At 42.0% G+C, this 20,047-nt stretch overlaps 1 protein-coding gene across 2 annotated transcripts in view; it reads right to left on the reverse strand.

Annotated features, from left to right (window-relative positions):
- The window catches only part of LOC138288186 (protein NEDD1-like), a 445,800-nt gene that overhangs the window by 320,405 nt on the left and 105,348 nt on the right, over window positions 1–20,047 (reverse strand). For both annotated transcript variants that reach the window (XM_069229528.1, XM_069229527.1), the window contains 3 exons: window positions 5,978–6,072; window positions 1,218–1,334; window positions 950–1,090 (listed from right to left, as the gene is read on the reverse strand). In XM_069229528.1, coding sequence (XP_069085629.1) covers window positions 950–1,090; window positions 1,218–1,334; window positions 5,978–6,072 — 353 coding nt within the window. The remainder of the gene's footprint in view (window positions 1–949; window positions 1,091–1,217; window positions 1,335–5,977; window positions 6,073–20,047) is intronic.

The following is a 20,047-nucleotide window of genomic DNA, read 5'->3' on the forward strand; positions in this document are numbered from 1 at the left end:
ACCTTTTTCTTACTACAGGTCTCCTTCCCAGCTGTTTCCCTTCCTAATCCCCTCTTCCCCTCTTGAACTCTCTTAGCCTCTGTGCTTTATCTATCAGAGTCTTGGAGCTGTTCAGTGGTGGACGTGTTGGGAACGTGCGCAGACCCAGAGGATCTGGCAACTCTGACACCTTGTTTACAGCAAAGCTAAACTCAGAGCAACAATCCTCTCCAAATGAAAAGGGAAGCTTTCCTGGACATGAGCAGGAAACAAAGTTAAAACGAGGGCGAGCTGGCCCTGGAAAGGCCACTCTCTAATTTTGGTTTTATGTTTGCAGAGGGAGCTGCTGGGGAGGAGGGACTGAACAAGCACCCACAGTGTAAGACAAGCATGCAAATACTGAAAAAAAGTCCCTTACAGAAGAGATAAACAGGACATAGCTTAATTATACCGTACCTGGTGCTGCTCTCAAAGGGAAAAAGGCAGGGCAAATAGGCAGAACTAACCACTAGCAAGCAAGGATTTTTAAAGGACGATGGAACCAACAAATGAAATCACTTGAACCCACAGTATAAGTATACTTAAATGTATACAACACGTCAAATGCTAACGTTCGACCTAAAAAGTACTAACACGCTTTTGCCAAGGGAAGCTTTCTCTCTCATGCCGTCTAGAAAACCAACGATTATGTATGTAGCTGTTTAACATCGTTTGCTGGTGAACATCGTTTGCATGCTCTTTGTGCAGCAAAAAAACTATACTTTTTGCAACATGAAGTTCACACATGTAGATCGATATTGTAATATTCAAAGCATCCTTTAAATGGATAACAAGACTTATAGGTCACTAAAAGAAAAACACGTAAACAAATGTGAATGGTTGAATCATAAGGACATACCTCTAAAATGTTGTAAACAAATTACATTGTGATTGTGTCAAAGACACCTCTGTTTCAAACATAATACTGTACCTGTTTCCAACCATTGCCAAATGGTGTGCTGAATAAGTTTGTAGCGACTTCGTGTATAATAATTTCACCACTTGTTGATCCAGATGCGATGCAGCGACCGCTGCCATTAAACTTTACACAGGTGACGGCACCCTTGTGCTTCTGCAAGCAAGAAGTCCACGGTGAGATGAAAGGTAAGATGGGCTCTTAAAAGAGGCACATCACGTTTCACTACATGCAGGATGCAACTACCTCATCATAGCCTTAAACAGGAAGTTTAATTCCTTACCTGATGGGAACGATAAAGTGTTCTAGTTGTTAGCTCCCAGATATTGACAATATTTTGAACTCCTCCACTCACAAGATATTGAGATTTTTTATCGAAATGTAAAATGGTCTGGTTTTCCTAAAGAACAAAAACATTATAGATTACTTGGGTTACATTCACTATACTTTAATACCATCATCGGCCCGAACTTGTTGTGAAGGATATGGTTTCTTCATTCTCTTGAGGATTTGGGAGCCCAGAAACCACTCACGAAAGTGCTCTTCGTTCCACTAGTCACTTATATAATACAGGAGTACAAGGGTGCTAAGGTCACCCCTCACATCTATTTAAAGAAAAAAACTGCAGTTTGTCATGTTCACGTCATTGGTTTATCTGAAAATGTATTCTTTCTCCCCTATGTTTTCCAACATGGCACTGACCCCTCCTGTCGTAACTAAGCTTCAAGGCTTATGTTTCAGTCCGTACTCTGCGTTCTTTGGCTGATAATCTTCTGACCATCCATAAGATTTCTAGGGTTAGAGGCAGAGGTTGCTCTTTCTCTAATGAAGCCTGTTCTTTGGAATAAGCAGCTTTAGGAAAGGAACAATAGACATTATGTAGTATTTAAGAATAAATTAAAGGATGATCCCTTACCACACACTGTCCGACTGGAATGTGTGGTGGGTCCACGTTGTCTTAGCACCAGGACACCTTCACCTGGGTTGTCACATACTATACAAAACTCCAAATACACTAAAGTGGTGCCTCAGATTAAAGATAACGAACAGACTCTCTAAAGACTCCTTCAATAACGGAGTTGGTTCTGTCCCACAGGCATCAAAGATGCTATTTTTTTTAAGGTTAGTATGCATTTTTATTGGTGCAACAGGATGTGTATGTTGTTACCTGCACCTTCCTCTTCTTCACCAAAATCATTACTTATAAAGGTGAATCCTACTTTCAGACAGTACACTATGAGAACAATCTTTATGTGTCATCCACACACTAAGCAAACCTCCTTCAAGACACACCTGTCAAGAAGGTGGGAATAGTAGTTTACTTGTAAGTAATCAAGGCATCAACCCTCAAAAGAGCTGTGTGGGCCACAGTATTAATAACGTATTTACCTGGAACTAGCCCAACGTATTTATTCAATGCCATGCTTATGCCAACACAATGATATCTAACCATCAAAAAGTTTGTGGCAGCAGGTGAACTTTAGATGTAGTGGCGCAAAAACACCTTCCCCGAGTTGCACCCAGTGAGCAAAGTAAGTTTTAGACAAAGAAGCTCAGTTCCTCAAAAGCTATTAACCACTATTTTTCCAGAAATAACCAGGCATTTGTCAAGGATATTTAAGATTAAGGATGGTCCACTGTTATGCCAAGAATAGCCAACGTCATGCCAATAATATTCTTAAATTAAGGATGAGCCACTAGTAAGCTAGTCATAGCCAAAGTGTTTTCAAGAATGCCATAAAGGGATATTAAGAATGGACCAATAATTCAGGGATAGCCAAACTGGTGCAATATGCCTGGCCAACAACATGCCAAGGACATGTCAGCTGCCCCTCCATATCATCTCCAAAAGTTTTACACATACATAGATACACATACACTCTCTTGCCAGGGTACTCACACACAGACAATAACTCACATTCACACAGATATATATGCATCCCTCAGGCCCTGTTGCCCCCTCTTCAGTTACCTACCCAGCAGTGATGGGGATCCTGGCTTCTGGCTCTGGTTGCTTTGATGGTTTTCGCTACACTACAGTCCCTGTTTCAGTCCAGGTGGTTGCTGGGAAGAAGGCGCTTGGGGCCTGCAGTGCCAAACAACCCGGTGCTAGGCCTTCCTAGGTCTCAGACTCTGGAGACAGACAATTTAAACCTACAGTACTCTGCCTCTTGAGCAGTGAGGATGTCCTGCACCTACAAAGAGTGAGTTGTGGACTGTAGGGCATAAAAGGTAGCATGAGAGGTGAGGTCAGGTATTTCTGCAACAACAATAACTTCTGCTTCCTCTCACTGGGTGAATCTCTGTAGTCTGACTTGAGAAAAGAAGGTGAATCCTCGGACTGAACTTAACGCTCATAATAGCTCATGGTGCTATGTTGCACTTCTTCTACCAGAATCACAGTGGGTGATCAGCAGACTAGCTTGGTAGTTTCCTTCTCCTCAATCTCTGTCTGTGTCGATGGGGCTTCCTGTCAAAGTCATCTATGTGCAAGCTGCCCCTATAGCTAAAAGCCTTGTTTTAATTTCATTATTTTGTTAATATAATTGATGTTTGGCACCCATCAAAATTAAAAATTAAATTAGCTACAAAACTCTTTTAGGTCAAAGGTATTGTGACATTTAATTAGAAGAGTTTTGGAGTGTTGTATGTTCTCTTAGGCTTCAGAAATCCAAACTAAGCCCATGCTGTTTTGTAGAGCTTTCACAAGAAATCTTCAACCTTATTGGAACCACTTTCTTTAACAACAAGCACTTTACCAAATAATTTCCTTCTTCTGAGTTTTCCAAGGTGGGCAGGGCAAATTTTGATAGCTACTTTATAGTAGTAATTCATTACATTTTTGTAGAGTTAACAGGTGGTCAACCTCTTTTTTTTTACTGTCTGCATACAGAGTATAAACATATGGACACTTTGAAAGCTGTAGATTGTAAACACTGGATAAACGGAATAATTAAAAAATGAGTCACTCATTCCCATTGCCACCATTTTCCTCTGCCATAATTCTTCATAGAAATATTGAAGACCAGTCATAATCCCCCCTAAATCCAGGATACTTCTCTGTCCTGCTGCCCCAGGGCTGAAAACCTCATGTTCTGAATTATTCCATAACCATGTAAACCCACCCCGAATGGTGAATGCCGCAATCTCTGGATGGTCTACTGTCTCCCAGGCAAGACAGAGATCACCTACTGTGCAAACTCCTATTTCTTTGCACATCTTCCAAGTCCCTCATATCCCATCCCCCAGAGTCCCCTACAAATACCCACAACCCCTACCATATTCCTCTTTAACCTCTATACCCCCAGCCACAGAAGTGGCACTGTCCTGTTGGTCTTTCAGAACTTCAGTGTTTTATAGACCCAGATAGAATCTTAGATGCCACATAGCCTCAAAATATTTGCTGCCCTGGATGCCAAACACCAATGGATGTCCCTCTGTGCTTAATTTCTCCAGCCCCAGATACTACAAAGCTCTAGATGCACTGCAACCATTCCTTGTTCCAGATGCTCTATTGCATTCCAGTTCTTGATACTCCTAGTCCTGGATCCCCTGGATTCATAAATGATCTCCCTTTGGGTGTACGCTGCAATATGACATAGTTGGACTCTCACTCCTATATGAGACTGCGGGTTTATGGAAGACAGCACTTTTGTTTGTAGGTGACTAAGCCACCCCTACAACAAGTCACAATTGTTGGCCCAACCCTCCCAGGTCACAAGCAGCACCTCACCAAAACTCAGAAAGCCAATGTGATTTCTGGCAGCCTATGCATGGACTCTAGATAAGACCTCTCTGGGAAGTCGTAATGGAACAAAAGTTACCCTTCTTTCTCGTTAGCAACAAGGCTCAGTCACACACAGGCAATGAAGGAGAGTTTTCAATAAATTTATTGGAAATACTGAAATCTAAGATAAAATGCATGAGCTGCAAGGATTAAGATAATGAACAGTAAAAGAAGCAGCATTGTGATGATGAGAGTTGTGAATAAAAAAAAACCCACTATCTTACAATGAACATGAGATATAAAATTCCTAGCCAAGAGAACCTAATCTCTAACCTAATGAGAGCTAATTTTGCAGCAAGTTGACGTGCAGCACAGATGGCATGTGAAAAGAACCCCTCTATTGACTTTGTGTGAGATGTATTTATACAGATCATGTAGTATTCCCGACTCAGGTATGTTCCTAAACAACTGATAAGGAGGCAGCCTTGTTGCGGCAATTACATAAAAAATCCCCAACAAGTGTACATTATGTTCCTATCACACATAAGTGAGAAAGGGAAATTATGTTAATACCTATGTACATCCCTGATCATGACGCTGACAATGGCGCTTTCACAGAGTGGCATTGATAATGCAAATTAAAACATTTCAATAACTATAAACAGTTACAGCCATTTTAAAATAAATAATAAAATAAATGGGCTAAAACAGACAAGCTAAGTAGGCTAAAAGTCACTAAGTGACGGGGCACAGGCCTACAAGCCACAGGGCTCAGCTAATCTCCTGAGTGCAAATAAAAACGAAATTGGATTCACCAGAAAGGGGCAGTGGAAAGGTGAAGGATTGGGGATTAGTACAGTGCTAAGTGAGGGAAAACACAATATTTTGTAAAATTACTAATATTTTTCACAGCTTTAAAAACTGAGAGGGCGAGTGTGTGCGTTTTTGTCTGAACGTATTTAAAAATGCCTGGTGAAATCCAGCAGACATCTCATCATACCCAACTGAAAGCATCTGTACCCAACTATTTATCAGAAAATTCATTTAAAAGGAGGGTGGAGCATCCCCACCGCAAACCTACACCCCTGCTGAAGCCCAGAGATTTTTTAAGCTTATTTTACTAACTAAACAATTTTTGCAATGGTGTAAACCTGCAGTGACTGTCATCATGATACCCCTTCTGCAAAATATGGAAATTATTTGTAGGTCCTTCTGAATTAGGAGATTTTATAATGCTACATTTTGCTCTAGAAAAGCACCCAAACTTGTAATATATACATTTATCAACCCACAAAATCCCAAACAATTATACTTACTCCTTCTGCAAGCTCAAAAAGGGGAACAGCACTTGAGTGCCAGGCTGAAATTACTATTTTATCACCACTGCAAGCTGCACTGGCTAGAAAGTCATCTGGATTGCAAGTTATTGAAGACAACACAAGACATTCTCCATAGACTATGACAGTAATTGAAATAATAACATTTGCATCCTAATAATTTTATATCAGATATGTGCAGCTAATTGGTAACAGATGCTTCTATCACTGAACCTAATGGCAGTCATTTCATCCTACTCAGAAGAATGACGTTCTGAGGTAGCTTTGGCTGGTCTCATTAAGTTAACAAATGTCACATCAACTGATAATTAAGACACTGAGCAATAGGAAGAGTGAGATTTTTGGAAATACTGCACAGTTTATCATTTATACCTCCTCCCTGAAAGACTTAATTGCCCTCACCATCTCCCCCCCCCCCCCCCCAGGTGACCTTACGGTATTCACCATCAAATCCTGTTCTTATTAGCCAGACACTTAGACTACGTATAGCCAAAATAAAATGCCTCTATACCCCTCCTTTAGCATGCTGCTTTATATGTTTACATAACCTGGTCACCCTCCTTTCTGTATAACTATCCTTTCCTCCTTTGATCTATTTCATTTGCTTTTTTCTGTTGCCCCTAAGTATGCTGTACACTACCTATACTGGAAAAGTAATTTTTCCACCCTTCCAGTTATAGACAATATTGAAATGACATATTTTTTATAGCTTTGTAATTAAAGCTGATTTCTCCAGTATGTATAACGTTTGCATTTTTTTACCTCTCTTAAATAAAAATATATATGAGAAGAAAAATATATTCTTCACCAACCTGCACTACTGAAAATATTCTGTTCTAAAAGCAAAACATGAAAGTATCTTCGTGGAACCATTCGCAACTGAACAAAAATCATCAGGAATTTAGGACTTGCTATAAAAAAATAGAGCTGTTCTGCGAAGCAGGTAAGTGTACATTTTTGCCCGTCCTAATGCATTGAAAATGGGAGTTAAACCAGACTGTTCACAGTACTAGGTGAAAGAAGCAAAAGCACTGTCTGTGGAACTAATCCAAAACAAGAAGGAAAGGATGCAGGGTTTAGGATGAAGTACGATGGAAACAAGGGTTCGTATGCAAATGTGCATCAAGGCATCAGTAAAAACTACCTCCATGTATGGCAAGACCTGCTGATTAATAGTAGTGTAGTGAATTGTCATGCAAGAATTAAAGTTAAAACACAATGAAGCTACAATAAACTTTACCTCTAAAGAAGCACATTTTTGGAATTTTAAAAATTAACAGATTGTATAAAATATACATTTATTGGATTTCCATAAATGTAGAAGAATTATTAAAACAAGTGGGAAAATGGAAAAATATGAGGTAGCCTAAGGGGGCCATGTCGCCAATATATTCTGCGATTAGCAGCTATTCTTGTTGTGATTAATTATAATATTTACATATCACAGTATTAATTGTCCTAAAGAATTGTCCCTCTTCTCACCCTTTAGTTATTAGATCATTCCCAAGTGACCATGGCATTGTGATGTGATGGTAGAATGTTGGGATGGAAAGCAGTGAGACTGAGATGAAGGAGCCAGTTGTATGCAGCTCTTCTGTGTTTCTCAGCCATGTGCTGGGGCCTTACTTGGACAATAAAATATACTTGGAAATTCTACTTGTGTCTACTTTACTACAAATTTGACGATGAATGGCCCTAGTGCAAGGACCTACATTGACGAGAGAAATTTGAAGAACTGTTTTACACTACTGTACATCACAGACAGTGCCGCACTACTAATTGTAGCCCAGTGAGTGGAGAACATTATCAGATAGCTACTTTGAGCGGGTGGGCGAGTGTAGTAAGAGAAATCGTAGGTTCAGGAGATCGCAATCCAATAAAGTACTCTTCACACTCTGGGGTTTAAAAATGGCAAATCTTTTATTTCATGTCCACGGCAGGCACAAGCGTCCTCACTCAAGCAGAGTCAGAATCACTGTTGGTCAAGAACTCTAGAACCCCCATGGAAGGTTCCATAGTGAAGTCACAGAATACTAACTGTCTACCAGATACAAATGTAAATAGTACAGGAAAATAAATAGTAAAGAGCAAAAGAAATATTGCGCTATGTCACAGAACATAATAACATGCCACATGACAGCGAGTTCAAGATTGTACATTTTTAAATTAATGTTACAGCTCCATCAAGTAATCTTAACTGCCATTGTCCTATTTGAACTCACAAACATTGAGGCAACAACATGTGCACTTCCAGAGGCATTATTCCTGTGTGCATCTCCAGCTCACGTGTGTAGGAAGCTGGCTCTGTATACAGGGAGTGCAGAATTATTAGGCAAGTTGTATTTTTGAGGATTAATTTTATTATTGAACAACAACCATGTTCTCAATGAACCCAAAAAACTCATTAATATCAAAGCTGAATATTTTTGGAAGTAGTTTTTAGTTTGTTTTTAGTTTTAGCTATGTTAGGGGGATATCTGTGTGTGCAGGTGACTATTACTGTGCATAATTATTAGGCAACTTAACAAAAAAAAATATATACCCATTTCAATTATTTATTATTACCAGTGAAACCAATATAACATCTCAACATTCACAAATATACATTTCTGACATTCAAAAACAAAACAAAAACAAATCAGTGACCAATATAGCCACCTGTCTTTGCAAGGACACTCAAAAGCCTGCCATCCATGGATTCTGTCAGTGTTTTGATCTGTTCACCATCAACATTGCGTGCAGCAGCAACCACAGCCTCCCAGACACTGTTCAGAGAGGTGTACTGTTTTCCCTCCTTGTAAATCTCACATTTGATGATGGACCACAGGTTCTCAATGGGGTTCAGATCACGTGAACAAGGAGGCCATGTCATTAGATTTCCTTCTTTTATACCCTTTCTTGCCAGCCACGCTGTGGAGTACTTGGACGCGTGTGATGGAGCATTGTCCTGCATGAAAATCATGTTTTTCTTGAAGGATGCAGACTTCTTCCTGTACCACTGCTTGAAGAAGGTGTCTTCCAGAAACTGGCAGTAGGACTGGGAGTTGAGCTTGACTCCATCCTCAACCCGAAAAGCTCATCTTTGATGATACCAGCCCAAACCAGTACTCCACCTCCACCTTGCTGGCGTCTGAGTCGGACTGGAGCTCTCTGCCCTTTACCAATCCAGCCACGGGCCCATCCATCTGGCCCATCAAGACTCACTCTCATTTCATCAGTCCATAAAACCTTAGAAAAATCAGTCTTGAGATATTTCTTGGCCCAGTCTTGACGTTTCAGCTTGTGTGTCTTGTTCAGTGGTGGTCGTCTTTCAGCCTTTCTTACCTTGGCCATGTCTCTGAGTATTGCACACCTTGTGCTTTTGGGCACTCCAGTGATGTTGCAGCTCTGAAATATGGCCAAACTGGTGGCAAGTGGCATCGTGGCAGCTGCACGCTTGACTTTTCTCAGTTCATGGGCAGTTATTTTGCGCCTTGGTTTTTCCACACGCTTCTTGCGACCCGGTTGACTATTTTGAATGAAACGCTTGATTGTTCGATGATCACGCTTCAGAAGCTTTGCAATTTTAAGAGTGCTGCATCCCTCTGCAAGATATCTCACTATTTTTGACTTTTCTGAGCCTGTCAAGTCCTTCTTTTGACCCATTTTGCCAAAGGAAAGGAAGTTGCCTAATAATTATGCACACCTGATATAGGGTGTTGATGTCATTAGACCACACCCCTTCTCATTACAGAGATGCACATCACCTAATATGCTTAATTGGTAGTAGGCTTTCGAGCCTATACAGCTTGGAGTCAGACAACATGCATAAAGAGGATGATGTGGTCAAAATACTCATTTGCCTAATAATTCTGCACTCCCTGTATGCTATACCAAACTAAGGTAGTGTGCAAGGATCCAGTGGATCCCCAGAGGCTTTAAAGAGGATAAAGTAGATAATACTAATACTATCTTTTCTGGTAGTGTGGTCGAGCAGTTAGACTATCAGAGGGTAGTGCTAAGCATTTGCTGTACAAAATCAGTCAAAAAATGAGGCACACACTTTATGACTAACCACAGGCCAATGTTTTATGTATCAAACAATATGCTTTGTTACTTTTATTGTAGAACCAAAAAGATCTTTGGAGCAGGCAAGTACAGTTTCAAGAATGTATCACTTTCAAGTATCAAATCCACAGGTAAAACAGTTTACAATTAAGTAATACTTTTCAATTTCAAAAGTAGACAGTGCAAAGTCTCACAGAAAGCAAAGTAACAAAACAATTTGCAGGTAAGTACTGGAGTTATGATCCCAGTCTTTGGGGGTTAAGGTGTCCACAGGGAAAAATTTAGGAAGACTCAGAGGGTGCACCACCAGCAACACAGGCCGGCCGGCCGGCCAGAAAGGTCAAAGTTGGTGTCAGGCATCCAATGGAATCCTATGGACACTGGGGGCATTTTAAAAGAAACAGCTTGGAGATAAATACCCGCAACTTCAGGGCACAAATCTGGGTGGTTTACGTCAGCATCAGGGGTCCACAAGTCAGCACCAAACACACACCCTCAGTGGCACAGGGGGGCCGGGTGCAGGGTGCAAACACAACATTGGGCGCCCAATGCTTTTCAATGGAGGAACCCCGGGGGTCACAACGATGCTGCATGCTTGGTCCGGGGAGTCGGCTGAAGAAAACCAACGGCTGGACAGTTAAGTAGAGTCTCCACTGGATGTTGCTGGACCCTCGGTTGGGCTCCCCAAGACTAGGGGGCTGCGGGTGCAGGGGTACCTTTAGGCATCAGGAAATCTTCACCGGATTCAGTCAGGGTCGGGGGGGTCCTCTAGATTTATGCTGCAGGCATTGTGTTGGTCAGGAAGGGTCAACCTAGGGTGGACTTGAGGTCAGAATCGCCTGGGGACCTTCTCTGGACCAGTGGGTCACCTGAACACCGGCTATGGGCATCAGATGCAGAGTGGGCAGGACTAGCGGATTTGGGGCAGTTCTGGATTCTTTCTTGGAGGTTTCTTTGTGAAAAGGGCTGCTGTCCTTGGGAGTTGTTTGTCCTTAAATAGGCAGGGAGTCCTCTGGGGGTTTGTAGAGATCGCTTGTCCTGCAGGATGAGTCATCTTCTTGTAGCTGGACTCTTGATGCTGCAGGCGGGTGGTAGCGCTGGCGCCAAAGCAGTTGTCGTCTGGAGCCTTCTCTGCTGGTGCAGCTCTTCAGTCCTCCTCCTTTTCAGGTCTCCAGGAATCTAAAGAGCAAGATTCAGGTGTGCCTCTAAATACTAGATTTAGGGGTGTTACAGCAGTCAGTGGGCAGTAGTCAATGGCTACTGTCCCTGATGGTGGCTACACTCTTCCTTTGCCCACTCCCATGGAGGATGGGGGGCACACTCCTAACCCTATTGGCTAACACCCTCCAAAGCAAGATGGAGGATTCTGCCAGGAGGGGTTCACCTCCACTATGGTCCCCAGTGGGGTGAACACTTCTCCTGGTGTTTACTAATTTTCCCACAGGATCTGCTGTCAAAAGTGGGCCTGCTCCGGGAGGGAACGAGCATCTCTACTAGCTGGAGTGCCCTGGGGTAGCGCAACAAAAGGCAGGAGCCTTTCATGCTCTCCGCCAAGTGTTGCAGTTCCTGCAGAGGGGGAGGTGTGAAGCACCTCGACCCAGAGCAGGCTTTGTCCCTAACCCCCAGACAGCACAAAGGCTTTCACCCCATGGAGTCAGAAACTTGACAGTTAGTGGCAGGCTGGCAAAGACCTGTCAGCCTTGCACTAGAGGATTGGGTGAAATACAGGGGATATCTCTAAGATTTTTCAATAAATCCAACACTGACATTAGTGTGGGTTTTTTGAGCTGAGAAGTTTGATACTAAACTTCCCAGTCTTCGGGTGAAGCAATCAAGGAGCTGTGGAGTTCGTAATGACAAACTCCCAGCCCATATCCTCAAAATGGCTACACTGCACTTGCAATGTCTAAGAATGGACTTAGACACTGTAAGGGCATATTGCTCATGCAGCTATGCTCTCACCTTGTGGTATAGTGCACCCGTCCTTGGGGCTGTAAGGCCTGCTAGAGGAATGACGTACCTATGCCACAGGCAGTGGTTTGTGGGCATGGCACCCATAGAGGGATTCCATGTCACCTTTACCTTTTTTTTACCCCACCAACACACACAATCTGTAGTGTCAGTGTGCATGTGTTTGGTATGGGGTCCCTTAGGGTAGCACATTACATGCTGCAGCCCGTAGAGACCCTCCCTGACCACAGGACCCTTAGTACCACTGGTACATTTTGCAAAGCCCTTAGCTGTGTGCCAGGGTGTGCCAATTGTGGAAGCAATGGTACAGTTTTAGGGAAGAACACTGGTGCTGAGGACTGGCTAGCAGGATCCCAGCACACAGTCAGTCAAGTTAGCATCAGATATCAGCCAACAAGTGGGGGTGGGGGTGGGGGGCAACCATGCCAAAAGGGGCACTTTTCCTACAGCATGCGCATAGTCAGGCTGACATATGACATGTGCCAAGATAGTCTAACATGTTATGTACAACATATCGCAGCCATATTTGAAGTAACGCCGGCTCATGAAAGGAAAACTAGTTATTGTCTAGTCTTCATGTCACGCGTACGGAGCACCCATTTTTGTGCACATTGTGCATATGATGATGTACACACCGAACACCAACTGAAGTAATTATCTTTTGCTATTATCCCCTTCGCTGCCAGACCTTTTCCCCCTCCTGTGCTGAGCCTTTTTTTGGCTATTTGGGGCAGTTTGCGCTTAGGCCCTCATAACTTTTTGTTCACATAAGCTTACCCACGCCAAATTTGCGTCCTTTTTTTCCAACATCCTAGGGATTCTAGAGGTACCCAGACTTTGTGGGTTCCCCTGAAGGAGACCAAGAAATTAGTTAAAATACAGTGACATTTTTGTTTTTTTCAAAAAAATGGGAAAAAAGGGCTGCAGAAGGCAGCTCGTGTTTTTTTCCCTGAAAATGGCATCAACAAAGGGTTTGCGGTGCCAAGATCACCATCTTCCCAGCTTTCAGGAACAGGCAGTCTTGAATTGGAAAACCCAATTTTTCAATACAATTTGACATTTTACTGGGACATACCCCATTTTTAAAAAAAATTGTGCTTTCAGCCTCCTTCCAGTTAGTGACCAAAATGGGTGAGAAACCAATGCTGGATCCCAGAAAGCTAAACATTTCTGAAAAGTAGACAAACTTCTGAATTCAGCAAGGGATCATTTGTGTACATCCTACAAGTGTTTCCTACAGAAAATAACAGCTGAAATAAAAAAATATTGAAATTGAGGTGAAAAAACAGCAATTTTTTTCCACGTTTTACTCTCTCACTTTTTCTTGCGATGTCAGATTTTTGAAAGCAATATACCGTTACGTCAGCTGGACTCTTCTGGTTGCGGGGATATATAGGGCTTGTAGGTTCATCAAGAACTCTTGGTACCCAGAGCCAATAAATGAGCTGCACCTTGCAATGGTTTTTTGTTCTATACCGAGTATACAGCAATTATTTTGCTGAAGTATAAAAAGTTAAAAATAGGTATCAAGAAAACCTTTGTATTTCCAAAATGGCCACAAGATAAGGTGTTGAGAAGCAGTGGTTGTTTGCACATCTCTGAATTCCGGGGTGCCCCATACTAGCATGTGAATTACAGGGCATTTCTCAAATAGATGTCTTTTTTACACACTGCCTTACATTTGGAAGGAAAAAATGTAGAGAAAGACAAGGGGCAATAACACTTGTTTTGCTATTCTGTGTTTCCCCAAGTCTCCTGATAAAAATGGTACCTCACTTGTGTGGGTAGGCCTACCGCCCACGAAAGGAAATGGCCCAAAACACAACGTGGACACATCACATTTTTTCACAGGAAACAGAGGTGTTTTTTTTACAAAGTGCCTACCTGTGGATTTTGGCCTCTAGCTCAGCCGGACCCAGGGGGTGCAGAAATGGCCTAAAATAAATTTGTCCCCCCCGGGGAGCGACCCTTGCCTACGGGGTCACTCCCCCTGCGTGACATTGGCACAAAAAAAAAAAAAAAAGATCCCCCGGTGCCTAGTTGTTTCTGCCCCCCTTGGGGGCAGATTGACCTAAAATCGGCCGATTTGGCCCCAAGGGGGGCAGAAATGGTCTAAATACAATTTGCCCCCCAGGGGAGCGACCCTTGCCTAATGGGTCGCTCCCAATCTCTAAAAAAAAAAACAACAAAAAAAAACACAAACAAAAAAATTAGCCCTGGTGCCTAGAGGTTTCTGTCCCCCCTGAGGGCAGATCGGCCTAATAACAATAGGCCGATCTACCCCCAGGGGGGACAGAAATGGCCTAAAATAAATGTGCTCCCCCAACCCCCCCCCCCTGGGGAGTGACCCTTGCCTACGGGGTCGCTCCCTTTGCGTGACATTGTCGCAAAAATAAAATCCTCGGTGCCTAGTTGTTTCTGCCCCCCTTGGGGGCAGATCGGCCTAATTAAAATAGAATCACACGCTGATGTCATGGGGGGATTGGGGTGGAAGGGGAAGGGCTTCCCGAGCATTGTGCCTCAGGACGTAACCATTACATCCTGGGCACAGAAGGGGTTAAACTTAAGGGACTTGGAGGAAAGTGATTTTGTGCTTTGGTAGAAAGGAATAAACGTTTGTGTCCAATGCGCACACCAAATTAACATCTGAAGTAACTGTCTTTACTATGGTACTGGTATACAGAATTATTCAGATGATGTGCACATCATGTATTTAAAGTTTAAAATCCACCTTGTACACCAGAGTCTGGGTCTAGAACTCATTAGGTTTCACACATCAATGGTACAAGTTATCACTGAGTGTGTGTATTATATTGTATATTATACTAAAAACAGTTTACATATTAACAACTACTGAAGGTTATTAACAGAATAAATATGAGATAAACATGGCTTCAACTAGTACATTTAAGTTAATACCACCACAACCTTTTGTGCCATCTCCTTAAGTGGCAAGAGTGGAAATAATATTTTTTTTTAGATGAAGATGGTCATTTTATGCCAGAACAAAAGAAAAAAATTATCTTACACTCTTTGGGGCCCATGGGGTTAAGAGTATATAATCGAATTGAAAAAAAAAAAAAAACAAGACAACCTAGAGTTGGAGATGTTTTTGTTAATGCAATGGAGGATTTGCATGTTTATTAAGCTCCCAAGGTATGTGTAGGCATATACAGGTATAAATTCTACCATAGGAAGCCATTGAAGGAAGAAACTGTTGAGGAGTAGGTCTCTGCTTTAAAGAACCTGACTTTGACATGTCGTTTTACTTCATTACATTACAAATTAATTAGAGACCAGATTGTCAAGCATGCATTTAATCCTTCAATACAAGAGAATCTTTAGGCTAACTGTGAGGCATCTCCTCAAGAAGTTATTGAAATTGCAAAACAAGCTGAATTGTCAAGAAGATGTGTTATGACAGTATTAGCAGATAACAAGAAATTATCAGAAAGTGACAACAAACAAAAAGGAAAGGATGGTTAATAAAACTAAATCAAGTAAGAAGGCTAGTTCCACACAAGAAAAGAATAGTCAACAGAAAGCTAATTTCAATTAAAAGAAATCTGAATATAGTAATAATTGGAAGTGTTACAGATGTGGATTTGTGGGGCATTTAGCAAATGATAAAAAATGTCCAGCCCGCAATCAGTAGTGTTCAAGTTGTGGTATGATAGAGCAGTTCCAAGAAGTCTGCAGATGTAAAGGAAGAAAAAAATAGGCAATAAACATTTAGATCATGATTCCGATTCCATTTCACCAAACACAACAACTTATGACACTAAAATGTCGGTGTTAAGTATAGATTCTTTTCCCAAGGTGTTGGAAGTTCACTGTGACAGAAAGAAACCAAAGTGTCAAATAACCATGGAGGAGTAACAATTACGGTTACCACTGATTCAGCATCACAATATACAACAGTTAATGAAAGTGTGTGGAAGGAGAAATTTGAGCCAAAATAAGGAGAAAATTTACAATCTCCTGACATTTCTCCTAAAAGCTTTAGATGGGAGGCTATTGTTTTTTTAGGTTACAGGAAATTGTTATTTGAGTTCAAGAACCGTCATGCTGAGTGTACGTTGTATGACTAAGGCAGGTCCATCGGTATTGGAATGGAGGGATCAGGACGATCTTAGCATCATTTTGAACCCCAACAGTACTGATCCGATGCTAGTAGTTCAAGAAGTTTTGCAGGAAAAGATACAAGATTATCCAGAGGTATTTTCTGATAGCGTAGGAGAACTTAAGGGGTTACAACATAAAATCATTTTGAAAGAGGAAGCTGGGCCATGTACTAACAAAGCAAGGAATATTCCCATGACAATTAGGAAGGAAGTTTCAAAATAGCCTGGGTTTCTCAGTAAGTGGTGGTATGACATGCAAATGGCAAACTCAGATTATGTGTTGACCTAAGAGACTAGAACAAAACCATATTGGTCAATCAATTTCCTCTCCTGAGTATCAATTAAATGTTAGCAGCTACAAAGGGAGATAAGTAGTTTACTACCATAGATTTAACTTCTGCATTCCACCAAATACCCTTGCACCCAAAAGGATTCACAGACTGACAGTATTTACTACACCATTTGGATGCTTCCAATTTGTTCAGGTACCATTCAGTTTGGCGTCAGCTGCTGCAATGTTTTAAAGATTGATGTTCATGTTGTTTGAAGATGTTAAACATATAATATTTTTTCAGGAAGGCATTCTAGTCATGGGAAGAACAAAGGCAGAGCATGATTAAAAACTAAGGGGGTAATTATATTTTTGGCGGGATGCCCCGCCGCCAACCGTGACGGTGGTCAATGAAAGACCGTCAGTGTTGGCGACCGGCATCCAGCCAAATAATGATGCATGGTGCCCTACTGCCATTGATGGCGGTGAGAGCTGACATGCGGGCGGGTGGTGGCAGGAGTGGATGCGTCTCCACCCTCACCCCCACGTCACTACATGCACCGCCATGCCTATTATGAAGCAGTTATAAGCGCAGCAGTGTATGGAGAGGCAGAGATGGCGGCAGAGCAGAATCCAGGGAGCCCGTTCCCTCCCAGAGCAGCGCGACAGAAGAGGTAAGTGCTGTCTGAGAGGGAAGTGGGGAGGGGTGTGTGAGTGCAAGGGGGGATGTGTGTCTGAGTGCATGCATGCGTGTGTGCATGTACGTGAATGAGTGGGTGTGGGGGTTTGGTGGGACCTGTATGTAGGAGTAGGGGATGGTGAGGGTCGGGTTGGGGGGGACCTAAATAGGGTTTTGGGGGTGAAGGGTTGGGGGTCGTTTTTCAGGGTTCGGGGGATGGGGCTGTTCTAGGGGCTTGGGGGGGTGGGTAGGGATAGTGGAAAGGGGGGAAAAGGACCTGGTGTGTCACATACAGGTGACAGGAATGATTATTCCTGACCCCTGTATGCTTTCTGCCAGGGATTACCTGGCGGGCTAACTCGCCAGGGAATCCCTGGTGGAAATGGGATCATAATCCCACCACCTGTCCAGCCTCCACCGCCGGGTCGAATGTGTTCACAGTCGGCCCGGCGGTCGAAGACTGGCCTGGCGGTGGGTGGTAGTGAACTGGCTGCTTTACATTCACTACTGTGTTCAGAATATGGCGGCCTGGACCGCCATGCTGTTGGCGGTAATGACCTCCATCCCTGGCGTGGTGGTCTAGACCGCCATGTTCATAATGACCACCTAAGTTTGCAAAAAGTACACTAACTTTCTTTATGGCATGAAATAAGTGGTAAAGGGGTAGAATCTAAAGCATCCCTAGTAGAGACAATAAAGAATGCCCCTGCACCATCCGACAAGGATGAAGTCAGACCATTCTTAGGGATGGCAGAATGTTATTCTAAATATGTGATGAATATTGCAAGTAAGACTTTCCCTATCAGGCAGCTTTTAAAAAATAAATGAGAATTTATCTGATCAGAAGAGTGTCAGGAGGTGTTCCAGAATAGAAAAAAAATGATATTTGGGGTGCACCAGCCTTACAAGGGCTTGACTCCAAATTAAAATGTGCGGTTACCACAGATGCAAGCAGCAAAAGTTTGGGTTCAGTACTTACACAAATAGATGAAAATGGAAATTATTTATTATTGCATGTGCATCACGCTCAATCACCCCCATGGAAAAGAAATATTCTGTCATCAAAAAATGTGTGTGGGGATGGGAGCATTACACAGCATATATTTGGGACTCACATGTTATTCTTCGCAGTGCTCACAAACTATTAACCAAAGTACTAACTACAAGGGTTTATCAAATGCATCCACGTACTTAGCTTGTATGTCCATTAAACTGATAAATTATAATAATGATGTGTCCTATGTACCAGGAGTCAAGAATAGGATTGCTGATTTTTTAAGCAGAATGCCACTTTCAATGAAGGTTAGACCAGAAGATGAAACTGAAAGATGATGTGTGGCAAAGACTGATGAAGGTATACAGGAGCAGTAATGGAAAGAAGCTATGAGAAAAGATGACGTGTTAAAAAAAAAAATCAAAGTTTAAAGAAGGTTGGCTTAGCAAAAGAAATGAAGAGAAATTGTGTGTACATTGGGAACTAAGGAATGAACTCTCAATTGAAAATGGGAAGGTATTGTGCAGGGGTAGAATGATTCCCCCAGAAAGTTGAAAAGAGATTGATAGAGCTATGTTACAAAGGGCATTTAGGTATAACGAAAAAAAGGAAAGAGTCAAATATTTATACTGGTGGCCATGTCTAGATTTGGTGCTTGAAAGGAAGGTAAGGAATAGTGTTTTGTGCAACAACTCTGAGCAGACTCTAGTAACACTGAAACCTCCTTTGTGTCCTATCAAAAGTCTGGAAATGCCCTGGGAGAGAGTGGGATTAGCTATTATGGATCCCATTCAAAGTAATGGTGAGTCCAAGTACTTAATTGTATTAGTTGATCATTTTGCTAAATGGCCTGAAATTGACGTGGTATCCAAAGTGGATGCTCAAACACTAGTACATTTCTTTGATAAAATATTTTTAAGAGAAGGTTAGCCCAAAGTGATTCTAACAGAAAATGGACCCTAATTCACTTCTGAATTATTTAAATCGTATTTAAAAAGGAATAGCATACTACACAAAACAAACTCTGTACCACACTGCAGGGAATGGGGCAGTTGAGTGCTTTAATTGAGTGCTTAAAAACACCTTACAATTGGCCAAAGAAGCAAATTTAGTTTGGATCAAGGAGATTTTGGTGAACAGTGTGGGTTTATATAGTCACACCCAATAGTGCCATTGGGTTCAGTCCATTTGAGATTAGGAAAGGTAGGACACCTTTCATAAAAGACAATGTAGGGTGGATGTCTAAGTCACAGAAAAGTGAGTGGAAATCTTCAGAGCTGAAGAAAGAGTTACATAAAACACAAATGAAATACAAAGGGTACCTTGATAAGAAAAATAACTTTAAGTAGACTAGTGTTAAAGCAAATGATTGTGTGAGAGTTAAAAGGCCTGGAGAATGTAGAAAAGTGAAGGAAGATTTTTACAACCTCTAAAAGCAGAAAGAGTGTCTGGCAATTCAGTCCAATTAAGCGCTGGAAAAATATGGCATCCAATTCACATATCATTATATAAATGGAAGAAAAGGGACGGCAAAGTGTTTGAATTAGGTAGTGAGGACATTAAAGTAAAAAATGTCTGAGTAGTTGTAACAAGATAATGAGTTTCTGATATCAGAAAGTGTGGTAGCAGTAGAGGTGTGGTAGTTGGAGGTAACGGGGAAGAAAGAATGAACCAAAGTGGAGATACCAACCCTCTACCTCAAATGAGAAGGATGGAGTAAGATTGGGAAGGAACATTTCTAAACTCATGAAACGCAGACCATGGTCATGATTACGACCTTTGCAGAGGGGATTACTTCATCACAAACTTGACTGATATACTGTCCACTGTATTACAAGCTCCATAGGATATAATGGAACTTGTAATACAGCGGGCGGAATAACCGTCATGTTTGTGACAGAGTAATCCCCTCCGCCAAAATTGAAATCAGGCCTTGTGTGTGTAAATAATTGCTTTATGTGGT

Source organism: Pleurodeles waltl, chromosome 4_1, assembly GCF_031143425.1.
Source record: "Pleurodeles waltl isolate 20211129_DDA chromosome 4_1, aPleWal1.hap1.20221129, whole genome shotgun sequence".
Taxonomy (NCBI): Eukaryota; Metazoa; Chordata; class Amphibia; order Caudata; family Salamandridae; genus Pleurodeles; species Pleurodeles waltl.